The sequence below is a fragment of the Geotrypetes seraphini genome, chromosome 2 (genome assembly GCF_902459505.1).
Source record: "Geotrypetes seraphini chromosome 2, aGeoSer1.1, whole genome shotgun sequence".
Taxonomy (NCBI): Eukaryota; Metazoa; Chordata; class Amphibia; order Gymnophiona; family Dermophiidae; genus Geotrypetes; species Geotrypetes seraphini.
The window spans coordinates 98,441,687-98,455,573 of NC_047085.1; the positions used below are offsets into that span (position 1 = coordinate 98,441,687).

The 13,887-nt window shown below is 45.2% G+C and overlaps 1 protein-coding gene across 3 annotated transcripts in view; it reads right to left on the reverse strand.

Annotated features, from left to right (window-relative positions):
• KCNB2 (potassium voltage-gated channel subfamily B member 2) overlaps positions 1 to 13,887 on the reverse strand; it is a 498,244-nt gene that overhangs the window by 323,327 nt on the left and 161,030 nt on the right. For all 3 annotated transcript variants that reach the window (XM_033935254.1, XM_033935253.1, XM_033935252.1), the window contains exon 2: positions 10,825 to 11,507. In XM_033935254.1, the coding sequence (XP_033791145.1) occupies positions 10,825 to 11,403 (579 nt within the window). In that variant the 5' untranslated portion in view covers positions 11,404 to 11,507. The remainder of the gene's footprint in view (positions 1 to 10,824; positions 11,508 to 13,887) is intronic.

Consider the following 13,887-nt stretch of genomic DNA (forward strand, 5'->3'; position numbering starts at 1 on the left):
AGCAATACACAACAAAAGGCCAAAACTTGGGGCAAGCAAACAAATCCCACCCCAGAACCCACAAGAATAATAAGCCGGACTAGACCCTCAGCCATATTTTATAATGAAAAAAACCCCCACAAGCAACAACACCCAGACCGCTCACCAGACACACCAATCCGCACAACAAGCACCCAAGAAACACCCAGCCACCACCCAGACAAAACTACCAGACACACCTACCCCACCAAGCCCAGGCCCAACCCCCCCTCCCCAGAGAGTGCAAGCGCAAAGTGGACCGTGAAAAGGGCAGCTGCAGAAGTGGAAAGCCCCAGATAAGTAGGTTAGCTAAAGAAAGCCCACAGATAGAAGAAATCAGGATAACAGAAGTTCCAACAAATGCTCCCACAGAAAATTTTCTTTTATTGAACCTCATTTATGTAACCATTATTCCAAACATAACATAACATAAATTATGTCTGAATTGTCATGACATCAGAAGTACATATGGAGTAGTTGCAGGTGCTGCTTGGGACAGTTCTGATTATGTTAGTTTGGTTTTATGTGTTTTTTTAATAGAAGGGTTTTTATTTCTTTTTTTAAGGTTTTGTAGTTTGTGGTCGAGGTCAATAGGTTGTAGAGTTGGGGGTCAAGTGTTGCAGCTCGAATGGCTAGGAGGTTGTCGAACAGTTTTTTTCTTTTGACGTTTTTGGTTGGAGGGTGTGTGAATGGTGCGTGAGTTCTCCTATGTCTGTTTGAAGTGGATTGAATTATTTAGCTGAAGAAATTAGTTACCCCCCCCCATTCCACACACATTAATTCTCTTCCATTTTTGTTCCCATTATAAAAAAACACTGATAAGTTCCCAGGAAAAAAATACATTAAAATAAGAAGTGAAAACAAAGACCCCTACAGATGAGAACATAACATAAGAATAGCCTAACTGGGTCACACCAATGGTCCATCATGCCCAGTAGCCCATTCTCATGGTAGCCAATAGTGCTGCCCGATTCAGAGAAAAATATTTCATTCGATCCGATTCACCCTGTTGAATCGATTTTTCGATTAGATTCACTGTTAATGACACCGCTTTTTAAGTTTAAACAAAGTATAACAATAAATTTCACAACAACAATAAATTTCACAAAGTACTTAAAAAAAAAAAAAATCACATTTTTCCATTAAAGCAGTTCTGGAGACATTTGCTTGAACAGTCTTTTTTCCCAGTCCATAAGCAAGCAATATGAAAAAGATTTCCTTAATTATCTACTCAAACATTTTTGCTATTTACTTTCATTGTACCTATACTATTATTCAGTAGAAAAAATGGACTTAACTGTGCAGGAAATGAATCTCCTCATACACCCACCATATAGTGCAAAAATGTGCAAAGGTCTGTTTTTTTCTTTCGATCACTACATAGCCTAATGCCACACAAGCAGCGCTGTTACAAACATATTCTGAAGGTCAATGCTAAGGTTGACAAAGTTTCCTTCCTTGGACCAGAAGGAGATACTGACAAACCACTGGAAGAGATTCTAAAACAACTACCCAGAAATAACACCCAAAGACCCACTCAGTGTGTGAACCAGTTGAGTGGAGTGGACTAACTGGGGGTGGAAATGGGCCCAGAGTTTGCTCAGCAGAATTTCCCAGACTACCTCTTCCTCTCAACACACTGACATGCTACCACCACCACCAACACTAGGAACACCTCACCGAGTATGCCAGCAATGCTTATAAACTTTATAAAACACATTATTATATTTTCTTATAAAGCATATATTTTAACTGAACTCAGCCTTGCCATTCACAAAAATAGAAAAGTTCCCATTTCAAGCTGTCTCATGTACACTTTTCAAATCTAACATATTGTAATCACAAAACAGAAAATAAAATTATTTTTTCTACCTTTTGTTCTCTGATCAATATTCAAATCTTGTTGGTCCCAGGCTCTTGTTGTCTTGCTTGCCAGGGTCTCCTTTCTCCGTGCTAACCATCCGTCTGCCATCTCTGTTCTCCCCTTCCGTTTCCCTTCCCTCTCCCGGAGATCTGGCATCTTTCCTTTTTTTTGTCTCCATCCACAGATTCACCTTTTCTCAACTCCCCACCACCCCAGGATCCACCATCTCTCCCTTTCTGTTCCCAACTATCCTCCTATCCAGTATCTCTATCCCCCCTCCACACCATCCCCTGTTTCCAAGTTCTCTCCCTTTCTGTTCCTTCCCTCCCTAAATCCCATTATGCACCATCTCTCTCCCACTCCTCTGTTTTTAGACCCATTATTTCTAACCCCCAAAGTCTGGCATATGCATGTATCTTTGAACCCCCCCTTCCCTCTCTCCCTCTGTGTACTTTTACACCAGGACCCCCCTCCCCCGAAGGTCTGTCCCCCCTCAGAAGGGCTACACCCCACCCCTGAAGACCTGCACCCCCCGAAGGACTTTACCTCCCACCCGAAGGTCTGTCCCCCTCTGAAGGCCTAAACCCCACCCCTGAAGGACTGCACCCCCCCCCCGAAGGCCTGCACTCCCTTGAAGGTCTGCACCCCCCCGAAGGCCTGTCCCCCCCTTGAAGGCCTGTCCCACCCCCTTGTAGGCCTGTCCCCCCTTTAAGGCCTGCCTGCCTGCCTTTCCCCCCCTTGAAGGCCTGTCCCCCCCTTGAAGGCCTGCACCCCCCTTGAAGGCCTGCACCCCCCCTTGAAGGCCTGCACCCCCCCTTGAAGGCCTGCCCCCCCCCCTTGTAGGCCTGTCCCCCCCCTTGTAGGCCTGTCCCCCCCCCCTTGTAGGCCTGTCCCCCCCTTGAAGGCCTGCCTGCCTTTCCCCCCTTGAAGGCCTGCACCCCCCTTGAAGGCCTGCACCCCCCCTTGAAGGCCTGCACCCCCCCTTGAAGGCCTGCCTGCCTTCCCCCCCTTGAAGGCCTGCCCCCCCCTTGAAGGCCTGCACCCCCCCTTGAAGGCCTGCACCCCCCCTTGAAGGCCTGCCTGCCTTTCCCCCCTTGAAGGCCTGCACCCCCTTGAAGGTCTGCACCCCCCCAAAGGCCTACACCCCCCCCCGAAGGTCTGCACCCCCCTGAAGGCCTGCCCGCCCCCCTTGAAGGCCTGCACCCCTTGAATGTCTGCACCCCCCCCCCCCCGAAGGCCTGTCCCCCCTTGAAGGCCTGCCTGCCTGCCTGTCACCCCCTCCCCCTTGAAAGCCTGCTTGCCTGCCCGCCCGCCCCACCCTGAAGGCCTGATGCCCCGACCCACCCCGAAGGACCGCTCGCCCCCCTGGCCTCCCCGCACCACCTATGAACAGCCGCAGCAGGATCGCGAAGTCAGCGTCGGGTACCAGCCCTAAGGGGGTGTTCCCGGCCTTGCCGTTCAGTCCCCCGCCACCCCCGAAGGACCGCTCGCCCCCCTGGCCTCCCCGCACCACCTATGAACAGCCGCAGCAGGATCGCGAAGTCAGCGTCAGCGATCCCTGCTGCTTCCTGCGCCACGGTCCCGCCCCTCCTCTGACGTCAGAGGAGGGGCGGGATCGCGTCGTAGGAAGCAGCGCAGGGATGCTGACGCTGACTTCGCGATCCTGCTGCGGCTGTTCATAGGTGGTGCGGGGAGGCCAGGGGGGCGAGCGGTCCTTCGGGGGTGGCGGGGGACTGAACGGCAAGGCCTGGAACACCCCCTTAGGGCTGGTACCCGGGGCGGCCCGCCCCCCCCCCCCCCCCCCTAGGTACGCCACTGGTCTATCCCAAGGCTGATGTGGTCTATCTCACGCCCCACTTGTTCTTCCATTGTATAAAGTTAGGTATCTTAAGGATTGGATGTCCTGTGAGCAAGGGACATGAACGCCCACTACTCCTCACCTGTCGGCCTAGATGTCCGAGTAGATGATAAAAAAAAAAAAAAATTGGAATCTTGCGGTTTGGCTTTCGAAAATGGACATTTTTGGACTTTCGACTTTGGACATTTAGCAGGAAATTTCCAAATCTTAGACATAAGAACATAAGAATTTGCCTCCGCTGGGTCAGACCAAAGGTCCATCGCGCCCAGCAGTCCGCACCCGCTGCGGCCCGTCAGGCCATGACCTGTCAGGTTATCATGATTTAGCCCTTGTTTTTATCTATACTCTTTCCATGCTGATATCTACCCCTATCTGTATCCCTCAATCCTCCTATCCTTTATGAAAATGGCCCTCCATGCCTCTTAATCAATTAAGTTAGATACCGATAGTAGTGCCTATCTTTAGGCAGCATTTATAGAATCTGGGCCTCAGTGTCTACCTGTATTCTTCTTTACCAATGTTTCCCAGGCAGTCCTGAAGTACCCCCTTGCTAGTCAGGTTTTCAGCCTGTCCACAATGAATATGCATGAAGGAGAGATTTGCATACAATGGAGGTAATATATGCAAATCAATCCCATACATATTCATTTTGGATATCTTGAAAATCTAACTGGCAAGGGGGTACTCCTGGGGAAACACTGTTCTATACTCACTTTAAAATGGCAAGCATGCATACCCATTGGAAATAAGCAGAAGGTGGTCTGAGGACTGCACATGAACAGTATACATAATCCCTCAGTCTTCATAATCAATATGAATGATGCATTTAGAATGATTGTTGTTTTTCCGTATGATGCAATACATTGCAGAATATCCAAAAACAAAGGCCAAGACACAACTGTCAAGAGTTACTGGGAACAACTGTCAACTGCCCGAAACAAACAACAAACCACACAAAAATGAGGCAATAGTCATCTATAGGCATTGCATGAAGTTAAAATTCAAAATGTATTGTGGAATAAGATATGATGTCTTCAAAAAAAGAGGGGCAAGTGCTCCACATTCAAAATTAAGAATGGCAGTGATGCTCATTAGGTTGGCACTTCCTCAATGGGTGCAATGAATGCAAAGCAATTAAAGAGGGAGGCTATTTCATGGTCAAAAACACATTCAATTTGATTCAAATAAAAGCACGAATGCCTTTGGCCATAAGCCTTTCTTAAACATTGCATTAGGTTTATTCCTGTTTGTCTGTTGTACTGTTCACCACGCCTCTATTCTGCATAATTTGATAGTAAGCAATAAATTATATATGGGAGTACATGTCCTTGAGAAAGAGTCCAGTGTGGCCCAGAATGGACTACATAGCTTTCTGCAGCAGAGACAAAATTCTTTAGATCTTTGTCCATTAGGTACAACTTCCAGTCCATTATCCTTTATAATCTTTAATGACAATGTTTGTAGATGGTAAACATTAAAAACAGGATGATTTCATGCATAAACGCAAGATCTACAAAGTAATATAGAAATGCGATGTTTAATATTAAATGAGTTTGATAATCGTTTATTGTTCTTTTATTTTTAATACTTTTCAACATTAATGAACAGGGTAATATTTTTCAACAACATTAAAACAATTCTTCATGTAATATGAGCTTTCCTTCTTCTATCCAGCATCAGCATAATGGAATTCTTTATTGTTAGTCCTTAGGGTCAAACTTTCTAGATTTTGCAGTGTTTGTGTCAGGGGGTGATAGCCATAATTTTCTCCTTTTCTATTTCTCGCTTTAATTTATTTCCTGGACTTGGTTCTCTTTCTGTTACTATTTCTGCTCTCCCATTTGACAAATGAAGTTCCTTTCAGGCTGTACAGTAGTTTAGTCTGTAAACTTCTTTATAGCGGCAATACTAATAGGTAGTATAGTAAATGCCAGATAAAGATAAAGAAAGGCTACTGCTCTTTTGAACTAAAGAGACTGCAAAACCAGCCAGCAGAACATCCTATAGATAAGGTTCTCCTAGCGTTTATTTAGCATGTCAAATTAAGTTCACCAGGCTGCAATACAAAGGCAATCATGTTTATTTAGTTGGCATAGTGATATCCTGAAATATGGCTTTTGGATTTTGAACCAATCCAGTATCTGCCTGATAGGGTTTCTTAGGGAAGTATGAAATGAATTTCTTACCATTTGATATATGGGAAAAAGCTGTTATGACAAGTATGTGAAACACACAGCTAATACATTAGAGGTCTGTTTTAGAGAGCTGCACGGGAACGGGGACGACGGGAATCCCGCGGGACCCGCGGGCATCCCGCGGGTTCCCCCTTTGGGTCACGGGGATCCCGTGGGGATGCCCCTAGGGTCGCGGGGATCCCGTGGGGACGCCCCCTAGGGTCGCGGGGATCCCGTGGGGACGCCTCCGAGGGTCGCGGGGTTCCTGCGGGGCTGGATGTACTCAGTCGCGCGGCTCTTCTCCCTACCTTCTCTGCTTGCAGCACAGAGCCGAACGGAAGTCTTCCCGACGTCAGCGCTGACGTCGGGAAGACTTCCGTTTGGCTCTGTGCTGCAGGCAGTGCAGGTAAGGAGGAGAGTAGCCTCGCGGTTCGAGTGGCTACCAAGGGAGGGGGCGCTCCGCCCCGCCACACCCCGCCCCGGTTGCAGCACAGCCGGCCAGGTCCCCTTACTTTTGTGGCACTTCCCCGACCGACCGACCGACAACAGCCCCGGTCTGACAATCCTCCCTGCCCTGTAGCCGCGAATCTAAATTATCTTCTTACAGCAGCTGTAATAAGGTAATTTAGATTCGCAGTTAAGGGCAGGGAGGTTTGTCGGACCGGGGCTGTTGTCAGTCGGTCGGGGAAGTGCCACAAAAGTAAGGGGACCTGGCCGGCTGTACTGCACCCGGGGCGGTAGAGAAGGAGTGGGGAGAAGGACGCTGAAAGGCCATGGGGAAGACGGGAGGAGGGGGGGAAGGACTCTGAAAGAACTTGAAGACAGAGGAGGGAGAAGGACGCTGAAAGCACATGGGGAATACAAAGGGGTGGAGAAGGACGCTGAAAGGCCATGGGAAGGGCGGGGGGGGGGTGAAGGAATCTGAAAGCACTTGTGGAAGACAGAGGGGGGAGAAGGATGCTGAAAGCACATGGGGAAGACAAAGGGGTGGAGAAGGACGCTGAAAGGACATGGGGAAGACAAAGGGGTGGAGAAGGATGCTGAAAGGCCATGGGAAGGGCGGGGGGGGGGGGAAGGACTCTGAAAGCACTTGTGGAAGACAGAGGGGGGAGAAGGATGCTGAAAGCACATGGGGAAGACAAAGGGGTGGAGAAGAACGCTGAAAGGACATGGGGAAGACGGGGGGGGTGGGTGGAGAAGGACGCTGAAAGGCCATGGGGAAGACAGAGAGGGAGAAGGACGCTGAAAGGACATGGGGAAGCAGAGGGGGGAGAAGGACACTGAAAGCACATGTGGAAGACAGAGGGGGGAGAAGGACGCTGACAGGACATGGGGAAGATGGGGGGGAGCAGGACGCTGAAAGGAAATGGGGAAGAGAGAGTAGGGAGAAGACACTGGCAGGGAAGAAGACAGATGCCAGACTATGGGGGAGCGGAGAGAAGAAGATGGGTGCCAGACCAATTTGGAAGGGGGAAGAAAGGGAGAGGCACAGTAACAGAGCAAATGGAAGATGCAGAAGGAAGAGAGACAGTGGATGGAAGGAATTGAATGAGAACATGAGGAAAGCAGAAACCAGGCAACAAAGGTAGGAAAAGAATTATATTTCTTTTTTTTTATTTTGCTTCAGGATATTAGTTGTGTTGATAAAAATTTATAAACATTAGAGGCTCTGGTAGAAACCCATTTGCAAAGTATGTATTCTTCCCAATTAATATTTTCAAATTAATAAAGTCTTTTTGCTTATTTGTAAATGGGTTTCTACCAGAGCCTTTAATTCAGTAGCATAATTAAATGAAATAACTATTTCTGAAGTTTATATGGACGGGCGGGGACGGAGGGGATTCCTCGCGGGGACGGGTGGGGACGGAGGGGATTCCTCGCGGGGACGGGTGGGGACGGAGGGATTCCTCACGGGGACGGGTGGGGACGGGTGGGACTTTGGCGGGGACGGGTGGGGACGGGTGGGATTTCTGTCCCCGCGCAACTCTCTAGTCTGTTTGGGGAAAGACCTTGATGAGAAAGACCTCTAGGGCCAAATTCTGCAAAGTGCGCCTACATTTGGGCGTAGTTTGGATGTCCTCCTTAGGCGTACTTTGCAGAATCAAGTTAAGAATGCTGAGCAGTGCTCAGTGTCAGGTAGACGTCCACCTTTTTAGACGTCCTTTACAGAATTAGGTTGGTTTTTTTTTAAAGTGGGAGTTAGGCATCCAACCAGTGACCTTAATGTTATAATTCTGACATTATTAGAATGGCAAATTTATGCTTTTTTTAATTATAATTGTAAAATGTTGGCACAGACCATTAAAAAAAAATCTGTTTAATGTTTTCATTTATTTATTTTCTGTCACAGGTACTGAGTTGGATTTAAACTAGGAATACCAGTGTAGAAGGCTGTAGCTTTAACCAGTGTGCTAAAGAGGAAGCTAACAAGCTGTATAGCAATTATAAAACTAGGTCTTATAGGCATTGACAGGAAGTATACTTTTGAGCATGATAAGGGCTTGAGATAGATGTGGATGAAACTTAGCTGGGTTTTGGATGCAATCTTGTAAATAGAGTTTAGGGATTTATTTTTGCTTTATTAAGCTCAAAGTACATTTAATAAGCCATCACATAAACAGGGCACATCAATACAAACATATTTCATGTCAAACCTACTAGTCTTCTGGCCAAACAGCAATGTTATTTGCTAATTACAGCACATGAAAAACACAGCTTTAGGTTTCTTGCTAAAAAAACAACCCTTTTTTTCTCATTAAACATTGCTCCAATGAGCTCATTCTTCAAAGAGATACAACCACATGACATAAATATATATATATATATATTGAACAGATAACTTCATTTGCAAAAGTTGTTTGGAATTTGGACCCATTACCTCTGGAAGATGAGCACAGGGCGTTTACCCATTGAGCTATAGCTGCTTCTTTTTAGTCTTTGGAGTTCCTACCATGAGAACTTAGGATATCCTAGCCATGTGATGGTACCGTAGCATATCACAGGGCAGTCAGAGACACCCCACCCCTCAACTTGACTAGAAGCTGCTGTGGCTCAGTGGGTAAAAGCCCTGTGCTCATCTTCCAAAGGTCATAGGTTCAAATCCCAAACAACTCTCCCAGCACATGTTCCTATTTTAATTGTGACAAAAAATGAAAAACAATCAAATAGAATGCCCCTTAAATTTTCAATAATATATTGCATTCAGAGAAGACATTAATAGTGAGGAAGAGAGTGCCACATATTTAATTTAAAAAATGGAGAAAAGACCTCAGCAGGATTTTTGAAACGAGTAGCTCAAGCTGAAGGTAATATGAAATGTTAGAAGACTATTTCTGTATTATTTTGCAGTTTTTGATGATTAATTTTTCTAATTGGGAGTTTGCTGAAGGGGGTCCGTTGATGAACATTGTTTGCAATTGAACACATTCGGACCCTGTGTGAACACCTCTTTCTTTGCACCCTGCTTACACATTTTGTGGAAGAATACCCTGTTGCTGCAGATAAGTTTTTGTTTTTTTCTTTGCTTTGAGTTTTGTGAAGATTAATATTTTATAGCTGTCAGAGTTATTATGCTATTTATATGATTACTTTATATGATTATATTAAGATATATAAAATATATTATATGATTATATTTTCACTTAAGTAAAGATAATTTATATAGAGTGGAGTTTTTCTAGATTGAGGATGTGTCTGCATCTTCAAAATTATTTTTGAAGCTGCTTTGTCCGGAAGACTGAGTTTTTTTTCTTAATCTACCGTGACACTGAGGTCTTTTCTCCACTTTTAAAATTAAATCTGTGGCACTCTCTTCCTCACTATTAATGTGTTCCCTGAATATAATATATTATTGCCTATTTTAATTGTGGCATTCTACCTTGAAGGTGCACCTTGATAATCTCACAATGAAGTCACCAGTGTGCAGCTGCACACCTCCATTTGCAATGAACTAGAAGCCATGCTAAGGTCTTTATCTGTTTTTTTTTCAGTTTTTACCCTTTTGCAAATAAAGTTATCTGTGCAATATATATACAGTAAAACCTTGGATTGCAAATAACTTGGTTTGCAAGTGTTTTGCAAGACAAGCAAAACATTTTATTAAATTTTAACTTGATAAACAAGCAAGGTCTTGCAATACAAGTAAATACAGTATACACACATCACAACTGAGCTGATGGTTCTTCTCTCTCTGACGCTGCAGGAGTGTAGCGACTGCTCTAAATGAACGAGGTCTTGCAATACAAGTACGTATAGTATTTTGTATTAAAGTTTTTGGGTTGTGGAACAAATTTTCTGAGTTTCCATTATTTCCTATGGGGAAATTTTGTTTTGATATATGAGTGCTTTGGATTACAAGCATGCTTCTGGAACGAATTATACTCGAAAACCAAGGTTTTACTGTATTTATGTCATGTGGTTGCATCTCTTTGAAGAATAAGCTCATTGGAGCACTGTTTAGTGAGAAAAAAAGGGTTTTGTTTTTTTTTAGCAAGAAACCTAAAGCTGTGTTTTTCATGTGCTGTAATTAGCAAATAACATTGCTGTTTGGCAGAAAACTGGTAGGTTTGGCATGCAATATGTTTATATTGATGTGCCCTGTTTATGTGATAGCTTATTAAATGTATTTTGAGCTTAATAAAGCAAAAATAAATCCCTAAACTCTATTTACAAGATTGCATTGAGAACGTCCAAAGCCCGCCTAAATTCCGTCCATAGAACTCACATCTATCTAAAGCCCAAAACCACACTGAATAGTAGACCTGGTTTTCATTCGCCTACAATTTCCATGTTATATGGATGTACTGTGGCGCTCAAATATATGTTAACAAGTGAAAAGATGTCCATATCTACACGTAAATACTATAATTTGTTATCTTAATAGGTTCAATTACACATATCCTGCATCTTACCTTTGCTGCTACCGATGAGTTGGGTTTCTCCAACAAGTCCCAGAGTTTTTTCCTTTTGTCTGGACAGCAAGTGTTATCAAATTCTTCACCTTCTCTCTCTCTCATTGTCTCTGCTTCACGCCTCAGTTCTTCATTCATCTGTTCTTTTTTCTGATGGTATCGTGCCTGACAGCAGGATTCCAAATATATCTCATCAATTCCCCAATAATCAAGTTCTTGGCCAAAAGACAGAGCACACATTTCTTCCATCATGTGTAGTTTCCCTGTCCTGTAGAAATTCAGAATGGAGGTGAATGCCCCGGGATGTCTATCAAAGAAATATTCATTCTCATTCAGGATATAGTCATCGCATACTTCCAGAAGTGTTTCATGAGTATTGCAATCTCGTAATTTCCCTAATCTTGTCCTAGGTAGTCTATCCAAGGTCCTCCATAAGACTTCATGGTTGAGTCCACCTACATTGATTTTGACTCTCCTTGAACAAGCCTTGCTCCTGATGATCTCCACTGGTTCTGGTGGAAGGGAAAGAGTAGATCTGGAGATCTTCCTATTCAGCCCTGGTGGACCTTTTTCAGCCATGTTAAACCGTGTGCAACTTTATCTCCAGGGTGTTTGGGGAAATGTCAAAGTAGTACAGATGTTCAAGGTGGATCCCCTCTAGATATGCTTCCCCATGGTTGAAGCTGTAAAAGTAAAATATTTATTTGGATGAATTTCAACAAGTTTATTCATAATGACTTCTATCTGGTCAGAGAGTTTGTTTTGAGGGAGGAGGGATGCTCTTTTTTTCTAGCTATAGTATTCTGCGACTATAACAACACGCTTAAGTGAACTCTGTTGTAATTATGCAGATCAGGACTTCCCAAATCTTCTCCAGAGTCAGTCAGGGTTTCAAAATGCCCATAATAAATTTGAATGGGACAATTTTGAATATACTAGATTTCCAAAATATGCAAATGTATTTCCTGCACAGACACTGTAGATTTTCTGAAAATCTGACATATACTGGAGTCCCCAAGACAGGCATGAAAATCCCCAATATAGACCAACAGATAATGCAAAGTACTGTGTTTTATGACAATGTACCAAGAATGTGCTATTATTTATAGATCCTTGAATAAAGTTCAGGCTATAAATAATAATATTTATCCCAGGACAAGCAGGCAGCATATTCTTGACTGATGGGTGACGGCACCGACGGAGCCTCGGTTCGGACAATTTTAGAGTGATTGCACTCTAAGAACTTTAGAAAGTTCTAGCTAGGCCGCACCGCGCGTGCGCGAGTGCCTTCCCACCCGACAGAGGCGGCGGTCCCCAGTTTCTTAGTTTCCATGGAGCTAAGAAGACGCGTGTTCCAACTGCTGTTGGAAAATTTTTTTCAAATTTTTTCTCGCCTTCCCGCTCGCGCGTTATTTTCTTGTCGTGATTTATTCACCTTATTGTTTTCTTTCTTTAAAAAAAAAAAAAAAAAAAGAAGTCCATTTTTTTCGACTTTTTTCCGGTCAGCCCCGGTCGGGCCTGTTGGCACCATCGAAGCCTCGGGCTTCGATTTTGCTACGGCCGTTTTTCCCTTCATGCCTCCTTCACCGGGTTTTAAGAAGTGTCAGTGGTGTGCACGTCCTATTTCTCTTTCCGACCCGCACAAGTGGTGTCTTCAGTGTCTGGGTCCGGACCATAGGGCAGAAACGTGCACCCGCTGCAGTTCTCTCCAAAAGAGAACTCTAAAGAATCGCCAAATTCAACAGCGAATTCTTTTCGGTGCCGCCATGGAAGTTCCCCCGGCATCGACACCGACATCTTCTTCCAAATCGGCACCGGTGACTTCGACACCGCAAGATCCATCCCCGGTGTCGCACCTTATGGGTAAGCCGGCTAAGAAGCCATCCCCTACTGTCCTTGGCCCGCCAGTCGAACAAGCAGTGAGCCAAGTCCTGCAGACTGCGCGCCGGCCCCGCAAACGCTCCGCTCCTATTGAAGTCACTGCCTCTTCATCGACATCGACTTCTCCGGAGCGTCGAGCTGCACCGCAGGTACCGAGCAAGAAAAAAGCGGTACCGGTGCCATTGGGACCGTCTTTGGATGAGAGAATAGCATCCATCCTTCAGGTCCAGCTTAAGGAGCAGTTACAACACTTGCTCCCGGCTCTGCTGACTCCGAGCCTTCCAGTGTCGGTACCTACTGAGCCTTCGGTGCCGATTGTCGAACAGCCTGTTTTATCGGCATCGACGTTGTCGGCACCGCAAAAATCTGTTTCTATGCCTGTTCTCTCGGCGGAACCGAAGTCTCTTCGATGCACTGCTTACTCGACTTCGGAACCGGTACCGTTCTCTGACACCCGTACCGCTGTACAATCACCCGGTACGGTGTCCATGAGGTCTGTTAAATTGGTACGCAAAACCAAGCACACCGAACCTTCTACCCCACTTTCTCAGGGCCGTCTTTCATCGATACGGGACCCTGATTTGTGGGATGATTCTGATGATCCCCTCGGTACCGAGGCAGATTATTCCTCGGAGGAGGATGTTACATCGGTGCAAGATCCTGCTGGTAAGCCAGAGCACTCGTCCTTCACCAAGTTTCTTAAGGAGATGTCGGACACCCTTTCCATTCCTCTAGAGTCTGACTCTAAAAAATCCAAAGCATTTCTTGATGCTTTGGATTTTGACCAGCCTCCGAAAGAATTTTTGAAGTTACCCCTCCATGATATCTTGAGGGAAACTTTTTACAAAAATTTGGAAACTCCTCTCACCGTTCCAGGAGCCCCTAGGAAGCTGGAATCGCTTTACAAAGTGATTCCTATTCCATGGTTTGACAAACCCCAGCTGCCCCATGAATCTCTGCTGGTGGAGTCCACCCTCAAGAAATCGGCAGGCTCTAGTGTTTATGCCTCTGTCCCTCCTGGCAGAGAGGGGAAGGCCATGGATAAATTTGGTAAAAGACTTTACCAAAATGCAATGCTGGCCAACCGTTCAGGTAATTATGCGTTTCACTTTTCTTTTTACCTGAAACATTTGATTCAGCAAGTCTCTTCTTTTCAAAAGTATCTTCCTGACCGTAAGCTTC